This window comes from Molothrus aeneus, chromosome 5 (assembly GCF_037042795.1).
Source record: "Molothrus aeneus isolate 106 chromosome 5, BPBGC_Maene_1.0, whole genome shotgun sequence".
Taxonomy (NCBI): domain Eukaryota; kingdom Metazoa; phylum Chordata; class Aves; order Passeriformes; family Icteridae; genus Molothrus; species Molothrus aeneus.
Genome location: NC_089650.1, coordinates 18,642,644 through 18,657,057, shown reverse-complemented (window position 1 = coordinate 18,657,057; position 14,414 = coordinate 18,642,644). Strand labels below are relative to the sequence as shown.

At 47.4% G+C, this 14,414-nt stretch overlaps 1 protein-coding gene across 6 annotated transcripts in view; it reads left to right on the top strand.

The window, feature by feature from the left end:
- Nucleotides 1-2,020: 2,020 nt before the first annotated feature.
- Nucleotides 2,021-14,414, top strand: part of RBFOX2 (RNA binding fox-1 homolog 2) — a 170,963-nt gene continuing 158,569 nt past the window's right edge. For all 6 annotated transcript variants that reach the window (XM_066550329.1, XM_066550330.1, XM_066550328.1 and 3 more), the window contains exon 1: nt 2,021-2,215. In XM_066550329.1, the coding sequence (XP_066406426.1) occupies nt 2,021-2,215 (195 nt within the window). The remainder of the gene's footprint in view (nt 2,216-14,414) is intronic.

The window sequence follows — 14,414 nt, the reverse complement described above, 5'->3', positions numbered from 1 at the left end:
AGGAATGCTCCCAAGATTTCTCTCCAAACTGTTTATTCTTAACTTGTCTGAAGGTTGAGGCCTTCTGCAGCTCCTCACAGGCAATACCTTAACCTGGACTATTCATGTAGAATCCCTTCTCAAAAGTAGGGGGGGAAGGAGAAATACAAAAAAGCTGTTTTTCTCTGTATGAGCAGCATCCCAGCCATGAGAATTTCAGCTTCTTTCCAAGCCAAGAATGGACTGAACACGTTTCTTCAGTGTTGTTTGACAGTCTGGCTCATTTTATCAAACCCAGTCAAGATGAATGAGACATGTGTTTACCCTTGGTGGGTGAGCAGACAAAAGCTGCATGTAATTGTCTTCTGGGTGCCTGCCACTCCGTGGGGATTTACAATCATTTTGAAAAAAAGAGATTTCCCCCGTCATTGGAGGAGACAAGCTGGCACCTCAGCAGAAAACATACCACTTAAAATAGCTTTCAGTGTGGCCTTGAAAACTATTTTTGGATGAGGAAAAATGTGGTGTAAAGGAAGACTGGAGTCATGTATGGTAACTGTCACTCGAAACTAAAGGCTCTATAATTTCATGAAGATCAACAGATGTAGCACATACAGGGGATATGGAACACTAACATAATCTAACTGGTCCCCAGGCTTTCTTACACATGGTGATATTCAAGAATTCAAGAAAGGCTTCCTCACACTGACCAACTCCATTTTTAGTTTCTTCCTTTTTCTCCAAATGGTTGGCAGGCAGGAGTGTCATTCCCATCCCATAATCAAGCCAACCACAGATTTGTATTATGATCCGTGGATTAGCTCTCCATCAAGTTGCCATGGCTTCCAGACTACGTTCAGGACAACGCAGGCTGCCTATGCCTTCCTCATTCTAGAGCAGATATTGTCCTTAGCGCCACCAGATAGCAGCTGAGTAATAAAATCAACTCTAAGTTTTGGTTGAGGATCCCAAATTTGTTCCTCAAGATCAAAAACATGGAGGCACACAAAAGGGCTGATGAACAGGCTTTGGGTTCTTGCAGACTAGTGTCTCCATCTGGTTGGAAGTCATATGCAGGAGAAAAAATGAGGAGATATAAATATATGTATATAAGTGCAAGAGAGACCCATGGAGGCCATTAGGGACAAGAAACCAGTGCAGCCCTTTCTCAAGAAATCAGATGGGCTCTGGGGCTGCAAGGTGAGCCCTGGAGTGAGGTGCAGGGAAGAGGCCAGGAAAAGGCCGGAACGAACACAATGCACCGAGGGATGCGAGGCTGCTCTGAGCAGGATACGGGGCTACAGAGCTGGGCAGCACATCCCGTGCCGCTGGATCCTCCTAAAGCGGGGGTCAGGCCAGTACCCGTCACCCCAGATTCACCTCAGCTCCTTAGGGAAGATCTGCGGAAACCTCACGCCGAAAGGCAACTCTGCGCCGACGGGACCGGGATCAAGCCGGCCCGTGACGGGGGACCCGGCTCTGCCCGAGGGCTGGGTGCCCCGCACTCCTCCGGCCACCGTGACCGCCGCAGCCCCGCCGGGGATCCCGCACCCGCCGTGGGCTCCCGCAGGGCGGTGGCGGCCGGACCCGGGGCGGGCTGGGCGCAGTCCCGCTGCCGAGCGCGGTGCGGCGGGGCCGGCCGGGCTGGGCCGAGCGGCCATTTCCCGCCGCCCCGTGCGGCTCCGCGGCGCCCGGAGCCCCGCGCCGGCCCCGCGTCGGCCCCGCCCCGCCCCGCCCCGCGCCCCGCCCCGCCCCGCCGCCGCCGCCGCCGAAGGTTTCCGAGAGGGGGTCGCGCTGCTCCGGCGGCGTTTCCGGAGATTGCCGAGGGGCTCCGGCCCCTCCCCAGCCGCCGCTGAGCCCGTGACCGAGGCGCTCCGGTGGGTCGGAGCCCGGCGCGCCCGCTGCTGCTCCTGTCGCGGCGCGGGGCTCGCCGCCCTCCTCCTTCTCCTCCTGCTGCTCCCGCTCCTCCGGCAGCGCCGGGCGCCGCGGTGACAGAGCGGGGCCATCGGGGCGGGGGGCGGCCGGGGCTCCGGCGGCGCGGATGGCGGAGGGCGGCCAGCCCCCGCAGCAGCAGCAGCCACAGCCGCAGCTCCTGGCCGGCGGCGGCGCGGGGTCCGCCCGCGGCGTGAAGCGGGAGCCGGAGCTGGAGCAGCCCATGCCCGGCGGGGACGGCGCGGAGGGCGGCCACAGCAAGCGGCTGCGGACGGAGGCGGAGGCCGACGGCGGCGGCATGCAGGTAGCGGGCAGGGCCGGGCCGTCCCCGGTTCTCCCTCCCCGGGGCTCGGCCGGGCCGGGCCGGGCCGCGTTTGATTTCGGTTTGCGGGATTCGGCGCGTTGCGCTCGGGCGTGCGGCCCTTTCCCCGCGGACAGCCAGGCGAGCGCGGCTCCCCCGGGCCGAGCCCGGCGGCTCCCGGGGCGCAGCCCAGCACGTGGAGCGGCGGCGCGGGGCCCTGGGGCAGCCGCCGCCGGGTCCGCGCCCCGGGCACCGCCGGGCAGCCCGGGGAGGCCGCGGGGTCGGGGTCGGGTGCGGGGCACCGGCAGCGCTCCGGGCCCGGCGGGGTTTACGCGCGGCGCTTGGGGCTTGTACAGCGCCAGGAGAAATCCCAGGTGCTGCCTGGGAAGGGGGGAAGCGGAGCAGTGGGGCGTCTTCTAGGGTGGTGCAGAGTCCCACGTTTCTGTCGTCTCCTGCCAGCGCGGTTTGATCGTCCCTAAAACATCGCTTGTTTCAGGTGCGTTGGCCTTTGTGTTTGTGGGGTGATACTGCCAAGGTGTTTCTGCCTCCCTTTGTCTGAGTGTTGCGGAGGGTTGTTTTATCATGGCAGTTGCACTGGCCTTTTCTGCTTCTGTCTCTCGTGATGAGAATATCAGAGCTCTTTGGAAGTAGCGTGATTTATTCATCTGAGCTTGTTTCTCTTCTCACCTTTTCTGGGGTTGGTAAGCGCTCCTGGCTTTCCAAAGGGAGTATCCCATTCTTTCCATGGTGTTTCTTATCAAGATGCCAAATGCTGGCCAACACTCTTCCCTTTTTATTTCCTAGGCTGTCCCCAGTTTTTCACGCTCGAGAATTATTTATTTTTTAAACAGCTTGCAGCAGGAAGGTTTTGTTTGTGGTTCTGTCTGATGTTCAGCCTTTCATGGTGGTCTCTCCACCCCGCAGCGTCAGTCTTTCCCAAGTGTGATGGTGTGGCCTGAGCGTTTGCTGGAGCTTTGTACCCAAGCGCTGCTGCTGCTTGTGCTCTCCCAAGGGCCAGTGCAAATCGTGCAGTGCTCCTTTATCCCTTGAAGTAGTGTGCTCTCCCACACGTAGGTGTCAGGTATGACTCAGGCAGTGTGTACAATTGCAAGGAGAAAGATGCTCAGCATCGCAGTGTTTATACGGTGTGTCTTGCTAGGAGTTATGAATGAGTGCACAAGCATAGTGACACGAAATTCTTCCAGCTCCTCAGAGTTCAACTGAGGCAGAGACCTGTGTACTTACAGAAGATGCACCAGTTTACCCTGGATATAGTGGTTGAACTGGCTGTTTTTGATACAAACCTGGGTAAATCAGCTGAAAATTGCTCAAGAAGGGACTTGGGCTGGTTTAGCAAAAGTCTGGGGTTTTTTTGTTTGTTTGTTTGTTTTTTGTTTTTAATTGCAAATTAGTACAATTTTTCTACAGATAAAAAACTCCCTCCTGTATTTACATTGAAAAGTGTCTTGTCTGTTCAGTGAATAGTAAGATTGCAGTGTTCAGCCATGGGGCTACAATAGTGTGTGTAATGCTGGTGGTCATGGTAGTAGGGATTGGTTGTCAAATTAATTAGCAGAAAGCTGGGGTTTATTTCTGTACCAGATAGTGGGAAACAGTGGAGAAATTAGGTGAGGTGCAACTAGTAGAGCCCAATTTTTAAGTGTGTCTGTAGTCACTGTAGCTGTTCTTCAGATTAGGACACTCATATTGTACTTATTTGGCATTCTTAATTTTAATCTTTCCATATGTGTCTATATGGAAAATTTTTTCAATACTTTTATAATAAAAGATGAAAATAAACATATACATGTGTGTATGTATGTATATATGTGCAAATACATACCATCATTTGGAACTAGGTGATCCTTAAGGTCCTTTCTAACCAAACTGTTCTATAATTCTCTGTCCAGAAGTTTCCCTTGACTTTTTTTAGTTTTAAAAAGTGTAGTTTATATATTTGGAGAATCTTCTCATGTTTGCAAGCAAGAAGTACCAAATTAGAAGCCAAACTTACCAATAACATCAGAGGTAGGAAAAATATGTTCTTTAATGTTTGGGAAATTTGGTATCTTTTTCCTTAAAAGACAAAACACAAGATTGCCCTTCATAAGGATTTCTGTTCAGATAGTGCCTTCTTTTGAAGTACCTTATTTTAGAATAACAGCATCTTTTTAGTAAATCCTCTATGTTTAACTGTATGTAATGCTTACAAGAGGAATAAAGAGCCTATTCTTTGATGTTTTTTTTTCCTCCCTCTCCTATGTACTAGAGGCTTTCTGAAAGCTGGAAATCAGACCAGCAACCGTTTTTCCTGGAGATCCTGTACCTTGTTTTTCCTGGAGATCCTGTCAATTTTCTACTTCCTGTTCCAGAGCTACGGGTTGCTGCTGTGTAAACTTGGTGACCTCGTGTCTCTGGGCTGATAGCAAGGAATCACGGAATGCTATGCCCCCCACCATTTCTTCTTTGAATAACCTGTACCTACCAATGGCTCAGGATACAAACACAGTGTGTAATGCTGAAATAAATAATTTAGATGTACAAATTACTAATGTAGCTGCAAAACTAATAGATTTTGGGGGGGGTCTATTAGCATGAAATATCAAAACTAGGCTATAGGGAGATAAGACAGTAGCTAGTTATTAATACCTTGGGGCTGGGGGTACCTGAAAGCTTTGAATAGCCCTTAGATTTAGTGGTGTTCTTGTTTTCTGCTGTCTCAGGCCAGCATGCTCAGACAGCTTATGCAGTTAGGGTTTCATTATCTAATCCATCTTTGATCAGGCTGGATAAATGGTGTTTGGCCAGTGCTGATCTTGTTAGGAGGGTGGTGTAAAGCTGCTTGAGTTGGGATTGGGACAAATCGGATCATGGCTGCTATCTGCTTCTGGGACATATTTCAGCTAATCGTGGCGTGGGAGGAAAAGGTCTACCAGGAACTGCTGGGTTTTAGCTCTCGCTGTTCCATAAATGGCAAAAGTCAAATGCTACTGGCCAGGAATGTCACCTAGAAGTATTTGGACAGGTTTGTAAGCTTTGGAAGTAAAAGGCCCCAAAGGTACTGCTGATTTAACCGTATAAATACTAGCAAGGAACTACCTCATGCTCTGTTTGCTGACTTGGATGATTGAATCATTTGGATCAGCTTGCTGATCTGGGTAAAAATAATGCCTAACACAGGGGAGAAGACAAAAAAAGAAAGTTGTATTAGCCTAAGTCACTTGTGAAACTGCACTGAAATGCAGTTGTTGATGCAGCTGTATTTGCTTCTTGTTAGAAAAGACTGACTGCTGCACAGATGGAAGAGAAAGTACCCTTGCAACAATCTCTCCTCCTCTGCTCCTTGTGTGATGAAAGATGAGAAGTGTTGTGGCTAGCTGGGAAGTGTACCTTTCTCTTTCAAACTGCAGACAAGGGTGTTATTCTGGGGTGCTGTTTTTGTCTTTGCCTTCTAGGTGCTAGAGGTGTACAGACAGTTTACTGCTGAAAAAGTTACTAAACTATCATCCCCTTGTTTTGCATGGGATTGAATGAGTTAATCAGCTCCTCTTTTAGTCCCAAGCTGAATTTTGATTTAGCTTTTTTGGGGGTCTAGGCTGGTTAGTAAATTAAAATCATACTTTGTGGTAATACACAGGTGGAATTAGATGCAAGGTGTGAACAGAGGTGATCCTTGTTCCTCTTTCATGAATGACTTGTGTGCTCAGTATCCCTGAGTATTTGGAGAATTACCTTTCTTGCATCCGTGAGTGTGGCCAGCTGGTCAGGACAGACAGTTAATGCAGCTGTGGTCTGTGCCTTGCCCAGTCCACAAAAACCTTTAGTGGCAGCAATGAGTGGTGACTTTGTGTTGTCATTCAGCCATGTCAGCACAGGGTTCATAAAGATGACTAGTGGTGTTGAGATCAGTCCCCTGTGACTAAAAGATGATGTAATAGACGATAAGTCTTTGCTCCACAAGAAAGTCTGCGGTTTCTCATCCTACCGTGAGCCAGAAGATGGTCTATGACACCCTCTACCAGCCTGACTTCTTTCCAGCACAGTGACTGGAAACCTTGTACTGCAGGGTACCACAGAAAGGGGAGAGTGGGGACATGGCTGGTGCTTCATGGCAACCGGTGTCCTTGTTCAAGCTATGGCCTGTTTGTGGTGCTCCAGAGGATGGCAAGAAATCAGTCTGCTGATAATTTCTAGATAGGTTTGGGTTTACAAGTAAGAGGGCTGACTGGGATTGTAATCAAGATGGGGGCAGTGAATAACAGCTTTTGTGCTGTGAGGGACCCTTTGGAAGTCTGTATTTTTATATCTTACAGAAGAGAACATCTAGTTCCAGTAAATTGTGGAAAAGCTGTGTAATCAGGTTAGCTTTTTCCTCCCTCTTATTTTTCATGGCATGGCTGTCTCTGTAAAGAGATGCAGAGCAGTGCAGGGGATACATGATATTATAGTGCAAGAAATGAAGTTCCAATCTTTTGACCCCTGCCTTGGATCCAGGATGAGGTTTCCTGGGATGCTGTTTCGACAGAGAGTTGCTGATGTGATGAGATGTAATGAATCACCTCTAAGTTTGTTGTTGTTTCTCTGTTTGCTTTTGCCCTTTGTTTTTTTAAATATTTGAATGTTATGAGTTAGACTTTACACAGTCTGGGAACACTTAGAAAATCTCCAGTTCAAAGAAAACCTTTGGCAAACAGACTGAAAGTTAGGATTTTAGAGTTGTTAAGAGTGCTTTAATGTTGGCTCTTTTCTTGCCACATTCATGAAAATAGAAAGTCCAAGTGAAGTATTCTGCTTGCTTTTGTACTTCTCCCGGATCTCAGTATTTCTCTGTAGATTCCAGAGGTTTGTGTTTAGAGGCGATGGCCACGTTTGTGAGGTTGGAAGCCAAACAGAGATCTGGCTCTACTAGGGATAGTTTGCTTCTGCATATGTGTAGATATAAACTGTAGATACAAGCTTTTTATTTTTCCTTTCAGGATTCCTGTTTAGAAACACGAGCACTCTGGTATTTTGCAGGAGGCCTGCTCTCTCCCTTGCATGTTGGAAAGGTTGCCCACCCAGCTGAGTTTGGAGCAGCTTGCAGGCAAATCCTGTGCAATACCCTCTGTTCCTCCCAGTGATGCAGCAAGCAGGACCCTTGCCTTGCCCTTCTGCACTGGGGGTTTGCACTTCTGTGTTCAAGACTGTCTCAAAAGATTTGCTGGTCACTGAAGGTTTGGCAGCTGTGTCCCTGTGCTGCCTTTGTGCTTTACTGTGACTGCCCTTTCAGCCCCTGCTGCTGAGGCTGGTGGCAGCAGCAGTACCAGAACCCAGGAGATGCAAAGGAGGCAGTAAAATAAAATAAAATAAAATGAATCAGCTGCTTCGTTTGCACTAGAGGTAGGGAAGCCAAACTGAAGTTGAGATGGATCTGAATGGGATTCTGTGTGTGGTCTGTGGCCCCCTGGAAACTGCTGCTGAAGGACATACCCCTGTTAGCTTGGAAAAATAAAGCCTGTTGTTAGTAGTGTTTGGTTGGCTGCACAGAAACCTCTGCCCCTCTGGAAAATGTAGGAATTACATTAGTTGAAGATGTTTTAAAACCTGTCACTCTGTGCTGCTGACTTGCCTTGTGGCACTCAGCAAACCTTAGTTTTTGTATGAAGTGAAGGAGAAGGGCAGATATTTTTGTTGTCTGGAAATCTCTTATTTAATTTGCCCGTCTCTGATATTACTTGACCTTCTGTCTGTGTGTTTGCTGTTGAAATGCAGTGGCTGAGGGATCAGAGGAACATCCAGAAGAGAAGTGAGAGAAGCAATTAGAGGTAACGAGTTCCAGTTCATTGGAGCATTCTGTTGATCTACATTTTACAGTGGTATTGAGTGGACACCCGAGTGTAGCTGTCATGAGATAATCCCAATGTTTAGGGATTAGAGCTGCTTGACTGCATTTTGGGCCTTAACTCCCTTTGCTCTCCAGTAAATTTAATTTTGCCAGCAATCTTTTGTAAATTCAGTTTGAAAGATGTGTATACATTTTCTCCAGCATGCTTCCTCCTCCCTCTGCTTCGCTTTCTTGCATGCATCTCATTTTTTCCAGGTTGAGTTAGAGATATTTGTAGGAGCCAAGTCCAACGATGGCAGGGACTGGATGAAAGAGTCCTCACCAGTCCTGGAGCATGCCACCCTCCTGACCCTGCAGTGTTCCCTGTCAGGGCTCTGCCAAGCTGTCCTGCTGAGCTGTGTCTGGCTACCTCCTGCAGGAAAGCTTTGTGAGAAAGGCCACATAGTTTTCTAGACTTCTAACCTGTATTCTGGGTTCTGGAAGATTTCCAGGATGTTTGTGAACTGTTCCAGTCTCTCCCTCATTTGGCTTGTCATACATACATACATAACAGCATCTATCTAAACCACGCCTGTCAGCTCTGTTGCTGGACCAAAGAAATGGGACTCCAACTCCTTAGCAGTAATACAAGGTATTTAAGTGGCCACAAAGAAAGGAATGTTTCCCTTGTTTAATGAGCAGCATCAGCTGAACTAGAGCTGGATCCAGCATCAGCTTGGGCAGAGCAGGAAACTTTGGCAGTTTCTGTCAGCTCACTTGGTGTGACGTTGGTGTTCAGTCAGCTATACCACTGTGCCAGCTTCTAACCTTTGGAGTGTGGGCAGAGGGTACTTGTGGTTCACACTGATTAGAAAAGAGGAAATGAGATCTACTTGGATAGGACAGCGGGATTCAGGCTGGCATGTTTTTGAAGTGGCTGTGTGTTACTGGGGCTGTTGCTTATGTTTGCCTTTGTCTAGGAGAGTTTGTGGTGCAGAAAGATTGGATGATTGCTTCAGAGAGCATGGAATAGAAGCACTTGTTGCTGTTCTTGCATGACTTTATGGGGTTTTATCAGCTCATAATTGCCTCAGCAATAATGCAGGTATTAGCATAGAGATCAAGAAGAAGCTGCACCAGTTAAGGGGCAAAAAACCCTCATCATGTCAGCACTTTTCCCCTCTGACTGTGCATAGCTAAATTTCTTTTAATAGAGAGGCTAAAGAATCAACCTTATGTGGCTTTTCTGTGTGTCACAAATATCAAAATATGTTCCCCAGAGGCCTCTGAGGCCTTGGGATCTGTATCCAGCTCAGATTTCTTCAAGGGACTGGAGCATTGTGCACTTTAAACTGAGGCTTTCTGCACAGCTTTCCCACTGCTATTTCTGTAGGAGATTCTTGCAGACATTTGGAGTGGTTGTCACTGTTAGGGTGATGCCCAGGAAGAAAATCCCACCGAGGCATCACTAAAAAGCCTTGATTTAGTGCTGTGTGGGCTGAAGGGAGGCTCTAGCTGGGATCCTGGTGCTATAAATTGCTGCTTGTGGTTGCCGTTCTCCTGCCCGGATAGGGGCGGGAAGGTCGCCTTTCCTCCAGCCTGCTCACTGACCTCAGGCAGGGAGATGGGGGGAGGGCCAGGCTCTGCCCAGCTGCAGGGCTGGGCATCTTCTTCCTGGGTCCCTGGATCTGCAGGTGGAGTAGCCAAGCATGTCTCTCCAAGCAGCTCCTGTGAGAGATCGTGCTCCAGAGCCATCTCTGTCTGACTCTTTGATTTTATTCTGTTCTATGTCTTTGCTTCCCTTTTGTGGGAAGAAGAAATGAGGGGAAGTGTAAGCAATGGCTTCTTTGTTACCCTTTGTACTCTGCTATCCTGGAAAGCAGGTCCATCAGAGGGCTCTTTCCTACCCTTATTTCATGTTAAAGGCCCTGTGCAGCTTTGGAGCAAAGCTGGACCAGGATGGAGTAGGTCTTGGAGGTGCTTCTCCTTGCCTATAGGCACTAGTTCTTGAAGCTCAGCTTCGGGGTGACCTGGGGTTGTTCCTGGGATTTAAGACCCCTGTCTGAGTGGTGCTGCTTCTGCTCCCATGAGTAGGACCAGCCACCCAGCCTCGGGAGATCCAAAAGGTTCATTCAGGGAAGGAAGCCTAGGCTGTGATGTTGCTGCAGCAGGTGGAACCATGGGGCATACAAAAGGAAGTGGGGGGTGGCAGCATGGTATGGGCAGATGTCCTGGGGCTGATGGCATGTATGAGGGTGGGAGACAGGTGTTTATGTTACGGTGGCCTCAGGAATTATTTGAATCATGGGGGAAACTGAGGCAGTAAAGTGTATGCAGCACTGCTGCTGATTTGCAGCAGCAGATCTGAATGTCTCTTGGACAGCCTGCAGGAGAATCCAGCTGGCTTCTGAAGCACCTGCCCATCCTGTTATTTGTTTTGTCCAAAGCAGAAGTTGAAGTGTGTGGAAATGCAGAATGCTCTGAGTGCTCTAGTTCTAGGAAGAGGTGTGCAGCTCTGCAGTGGTGCTGGAGTTAGGTTTGTCCTGGGTGGTCTGGAACTGCAGGTGCTGTCTCCTCCTTGCAGAGGATTGAGGAGACAGAGAAGTGAACCTGGGTGAACCTGTGTACGGCAGGTTCACCCGGGCTGCAACTGGGCAGACTTTAATTCCTGGTGAATCTGCACTGAAGGGGCTGGGACTCATAGCCAGTAACTGCCCAGCAGGAGAATGTGACAAGAAGGCATCAAGTGAAGTCATAATTCTGTGGTCATACCTTTTACATTTCTGGAGATGACTTCATCTCTGCAAGTGCAGCAAACGGATGGTGCTGAGGCGCTATTAAACTTAATGTGACCAGTTAAAATGGGTGTAAAGTCAGGTTTTGGACTATCCAATATTTCATTTCTTCTCTTTCATCTCATGTATGACACCAAACTGAAATATTGCAGATAACCTAAACCTTGTACTGAGTACAGACCTATTAATTTTTAATGGTCTCTTCTACAGTACTCACCACAATAGTGTGGGTGCTTCACAGGTACTAATGATTTTATTTTTTAGTTTCCTGAGAGGTAGAAAAGGTATACTGTGTTATTGTGGAAGTGGGGGATTGAAGTACCTGGTAGCAAGACCAGTTTTGCCAAAAAAAAAAAAAGATTGCCATTTACAATCTAATTTATTTTTATTTGTCTTTTTGATTGTAGGCTGGGTTTTTTTATTGAGGTCAGGTTTTGGTGATGTTTTAATCCTTGATCTACAGCTCTCTACAGCTTCCACTATATATATAGATATATATATATATATATATATATATATATATATATATATATATATATATGATGCCTTCTGCTTCCATAGACTGATCCTTGAGGGTGTCATGTTGGGCAAATGTACAGTGATGTTGTCTTTATCTTAAAACCCAGCAGAATACCTAGAATAGCTTGAATTAAGGAGATTGGTCAGCAACATAGTGAAATTTTACTTGGAAGATAAGGTTTGAAATCGAACTAGCTTTTAAAGTAGAATGGACACTGCTTGTCTTAAACTACTAAACCACCTAACTTTTGGTTTCTGCAATTGTTTATACTGCTCAGAACACAGCACTTTTTAGTCTTGAATGAGGTAGGAATTAGGAAAAAGTAGCACATAATCCTGATTTATTGTAACATCCCTGCACATGAGGAAACACTGGAAGTGGCATGGATAGTTGCTATTTTTTAATCTGCAGCCCTTGACTTCTGTAGTTGCTATTTTAGGAGAGAATGTAGCTACACTGCCTTTTGAGTTAAAAAACATGTTTTGGTCTGTTAAGAGGCAAAGAGCTGCTGTGTGGACAGCAAAGGCAGGAACTGGCTTCTGACCCGTCCCTGTGCTGGCTCCCAGTGGGGTCTGGCGGTTGTCCCCCTTTCCTTGGAGCACAGGTCTCAGTGTGGTTGCTTGTGGGGTCAGCAAGGAGGACAGAGGCATGTTTGCTGAAGAGTTTGTTACCTAATGTGACACATTAGGACTGCATAGGAATCCTGCTGCTTGGGATACAGGTGTGTCAGGTGAAAAATACCTGGCTTGATCATGGACTTGGTATTTCCTTTTTGTTTGCTGAATGATGAGTCCTTCATGCATTCCACCACTGCCTGCTTTTTATTGCTTCTTCATGGGTATTCAGTTCTCCTTACCTGAGTAAAGGGGGGGGGGGGGCAGAATTGTGTTATAGGGCTGGGGTTTTGTCACTTTCAGAGAGCCCCAGACAACAAGCCTAGTTTTGGCTGGATGCCTGATCTTACTGCTAGAATTGTCAGACTACAACATTAGAAGTAGTATAAAGCTGTAGGGGAGGAATAAACACCCCATCCCACTGCTTTTTGGAAAGAAGATATAAAGACTGACCTGTTAATGCCTTCTTTGTGCCTCTCCATGTGTTATGGGAATTCCCATTGCCTTGAAGTGAGGGGAGGAGATGAAGCTAGTGTCCTCTCCAAAGCTCACATGAATCCAGTGGAGACCTGGCATCTGCTAGTGTCACCAGCTGGATCTAGCAGGTTTTTCCCAATCTGACCTTTATACCTAACCACTTCTTGGAAAAGTGACTTCCTGGGCTGGGTAGATTTCCCTAAGAGTGGTGGTCTGCATGCCAGATGCCTCATGATGTGAGAGCTGAGCTGAGATGTCACAGTCACAGACAGAGGAGGCAAGGCCCTTGCTGTCGATGGTGGGATGGACTCAGCAGGAGGTGATAGTGGCATTTGGGAACAGTGCTGTCTGTGTGATGGTTGGATATCAACTATGGGCCAGAGAATACTTCAGAGAAGAGGAGGAGGATGTAAAAGGAAATGGACCAACTGTGGATTTTGATTGTCATATAGAGAGGGTTACAGTGGAACTTCACTCTGTAGTGTTTCCATCTGTTGTGGTTTAATCTTAGCTGGCAACTAAGCCCCACACAGCTGCTCATTCCTTCCTGCTGGGATGGAGGAGAGAATCAGAAGACTAAAAGTAAAAAAACTTGTGGGTTGAGATAAGGGCAGTTTAACAGGTAAAGCAAAAGCCATGCATGCAAGGAATTCCTTTGTCACCACTTCCCATGAGCAGGCAGGCTTCAGCCATCCCCAGGGAAAGCAGGGCTTCATCATTTGTAATGTTGATTTGGGGAGACAGACTTCACTCTGAATGTCTCCGCTTTCTCTTTCTTCCCTCAGCTTTATATGCTGACCATGATGCCATGTGGTAGGGAATATCCCTTGGGTCAGTTGGGGTCAGCTGTCCTGGCTGTGTCTTGTGCAATTTCTTGTGCACCCCCAGCCTCCTCCTCACTGGTGGGGTGAAGCAGAAAGGCCTTGACTCAGCACTGCTCAGCAGTAACTAAAACATCCCTGAATTATCAACACTGTTTCCAGCACAAATCCAAAACACAGCCCCATAACAGCTACTGTGAAGAAAATTAACTCTGTGAAAGCCAAAACCAGCATACAATCTGTCCATCCCTTCTCTCAGTGCCCACTTGTGACCCCTCAGTGCTATTGTGATGGATGTGGTGAATGAGGCTAAGACTGATATTTGAGTATATATTGTCTGACCACCTGATACCTGTCTATATACCTATATATGTGTCTCTTTGTGGCTTTGCCAGGAAATTGAAATTATGTTCATAGTTACGTCTGGTTTTTGTGTTTGTCTCTGTCCCCTAATTGGTTCCTTCCAGGAAAGGCTTACTGCATTTCACCATCTTGCCTGATGTCTTCTGGCTTTCAACAGGAATATCATATGGTCAGGGCCAAATGCTACAGTTTCAGAAAAATAAATTTTATCTGTTGATAAATCACAAATTAACACCACTAAGAATTCTTCATGCTTTGTGTTCTGTCTTGAAACCTCTCTGTCTATAGGTCCAATAACATGTCTGAGTGTATCTCTCTCTTTCAGCCAGACCAATGTATAAGTTCTCCTGGGGGTGGTTGTTTCCCATGGGGAAGGTGTCGACATGAGTAGATGGAAGTGCTATGAGACTTCTTGTGTGTTTGTTTTCCTCCTGTTATTTATTGCTTAAAGGGTTAAATAAGAATTCTTTCTTTGCTGGTCAGTGGGTTGATGTTTTCATCTTGGGCAGTATCAAGTATTTGTGACTGCTTGGCATGCCAGGAGTAGCATGAGTTGGGTTTGCTTCAACCACGACCCCTTTAAGGACTAGGAATTCTTTGATGAGTGATTACACTTAACTCTGGACTCTTAGTTGATGGATGTGATGGAGCATATCCACGTTCCTTGGGAAGGTTTCCTTAAATAGGCATGACCTTTCTAGTGAAAACCGGAAAATAGTTTTTGCTTCCCCCCCCAACATGGTATTTATTTCATTTTTGGACCTCATGATTACTGCAGACATTTACCATGGGAGTAGCTCATAGGGACA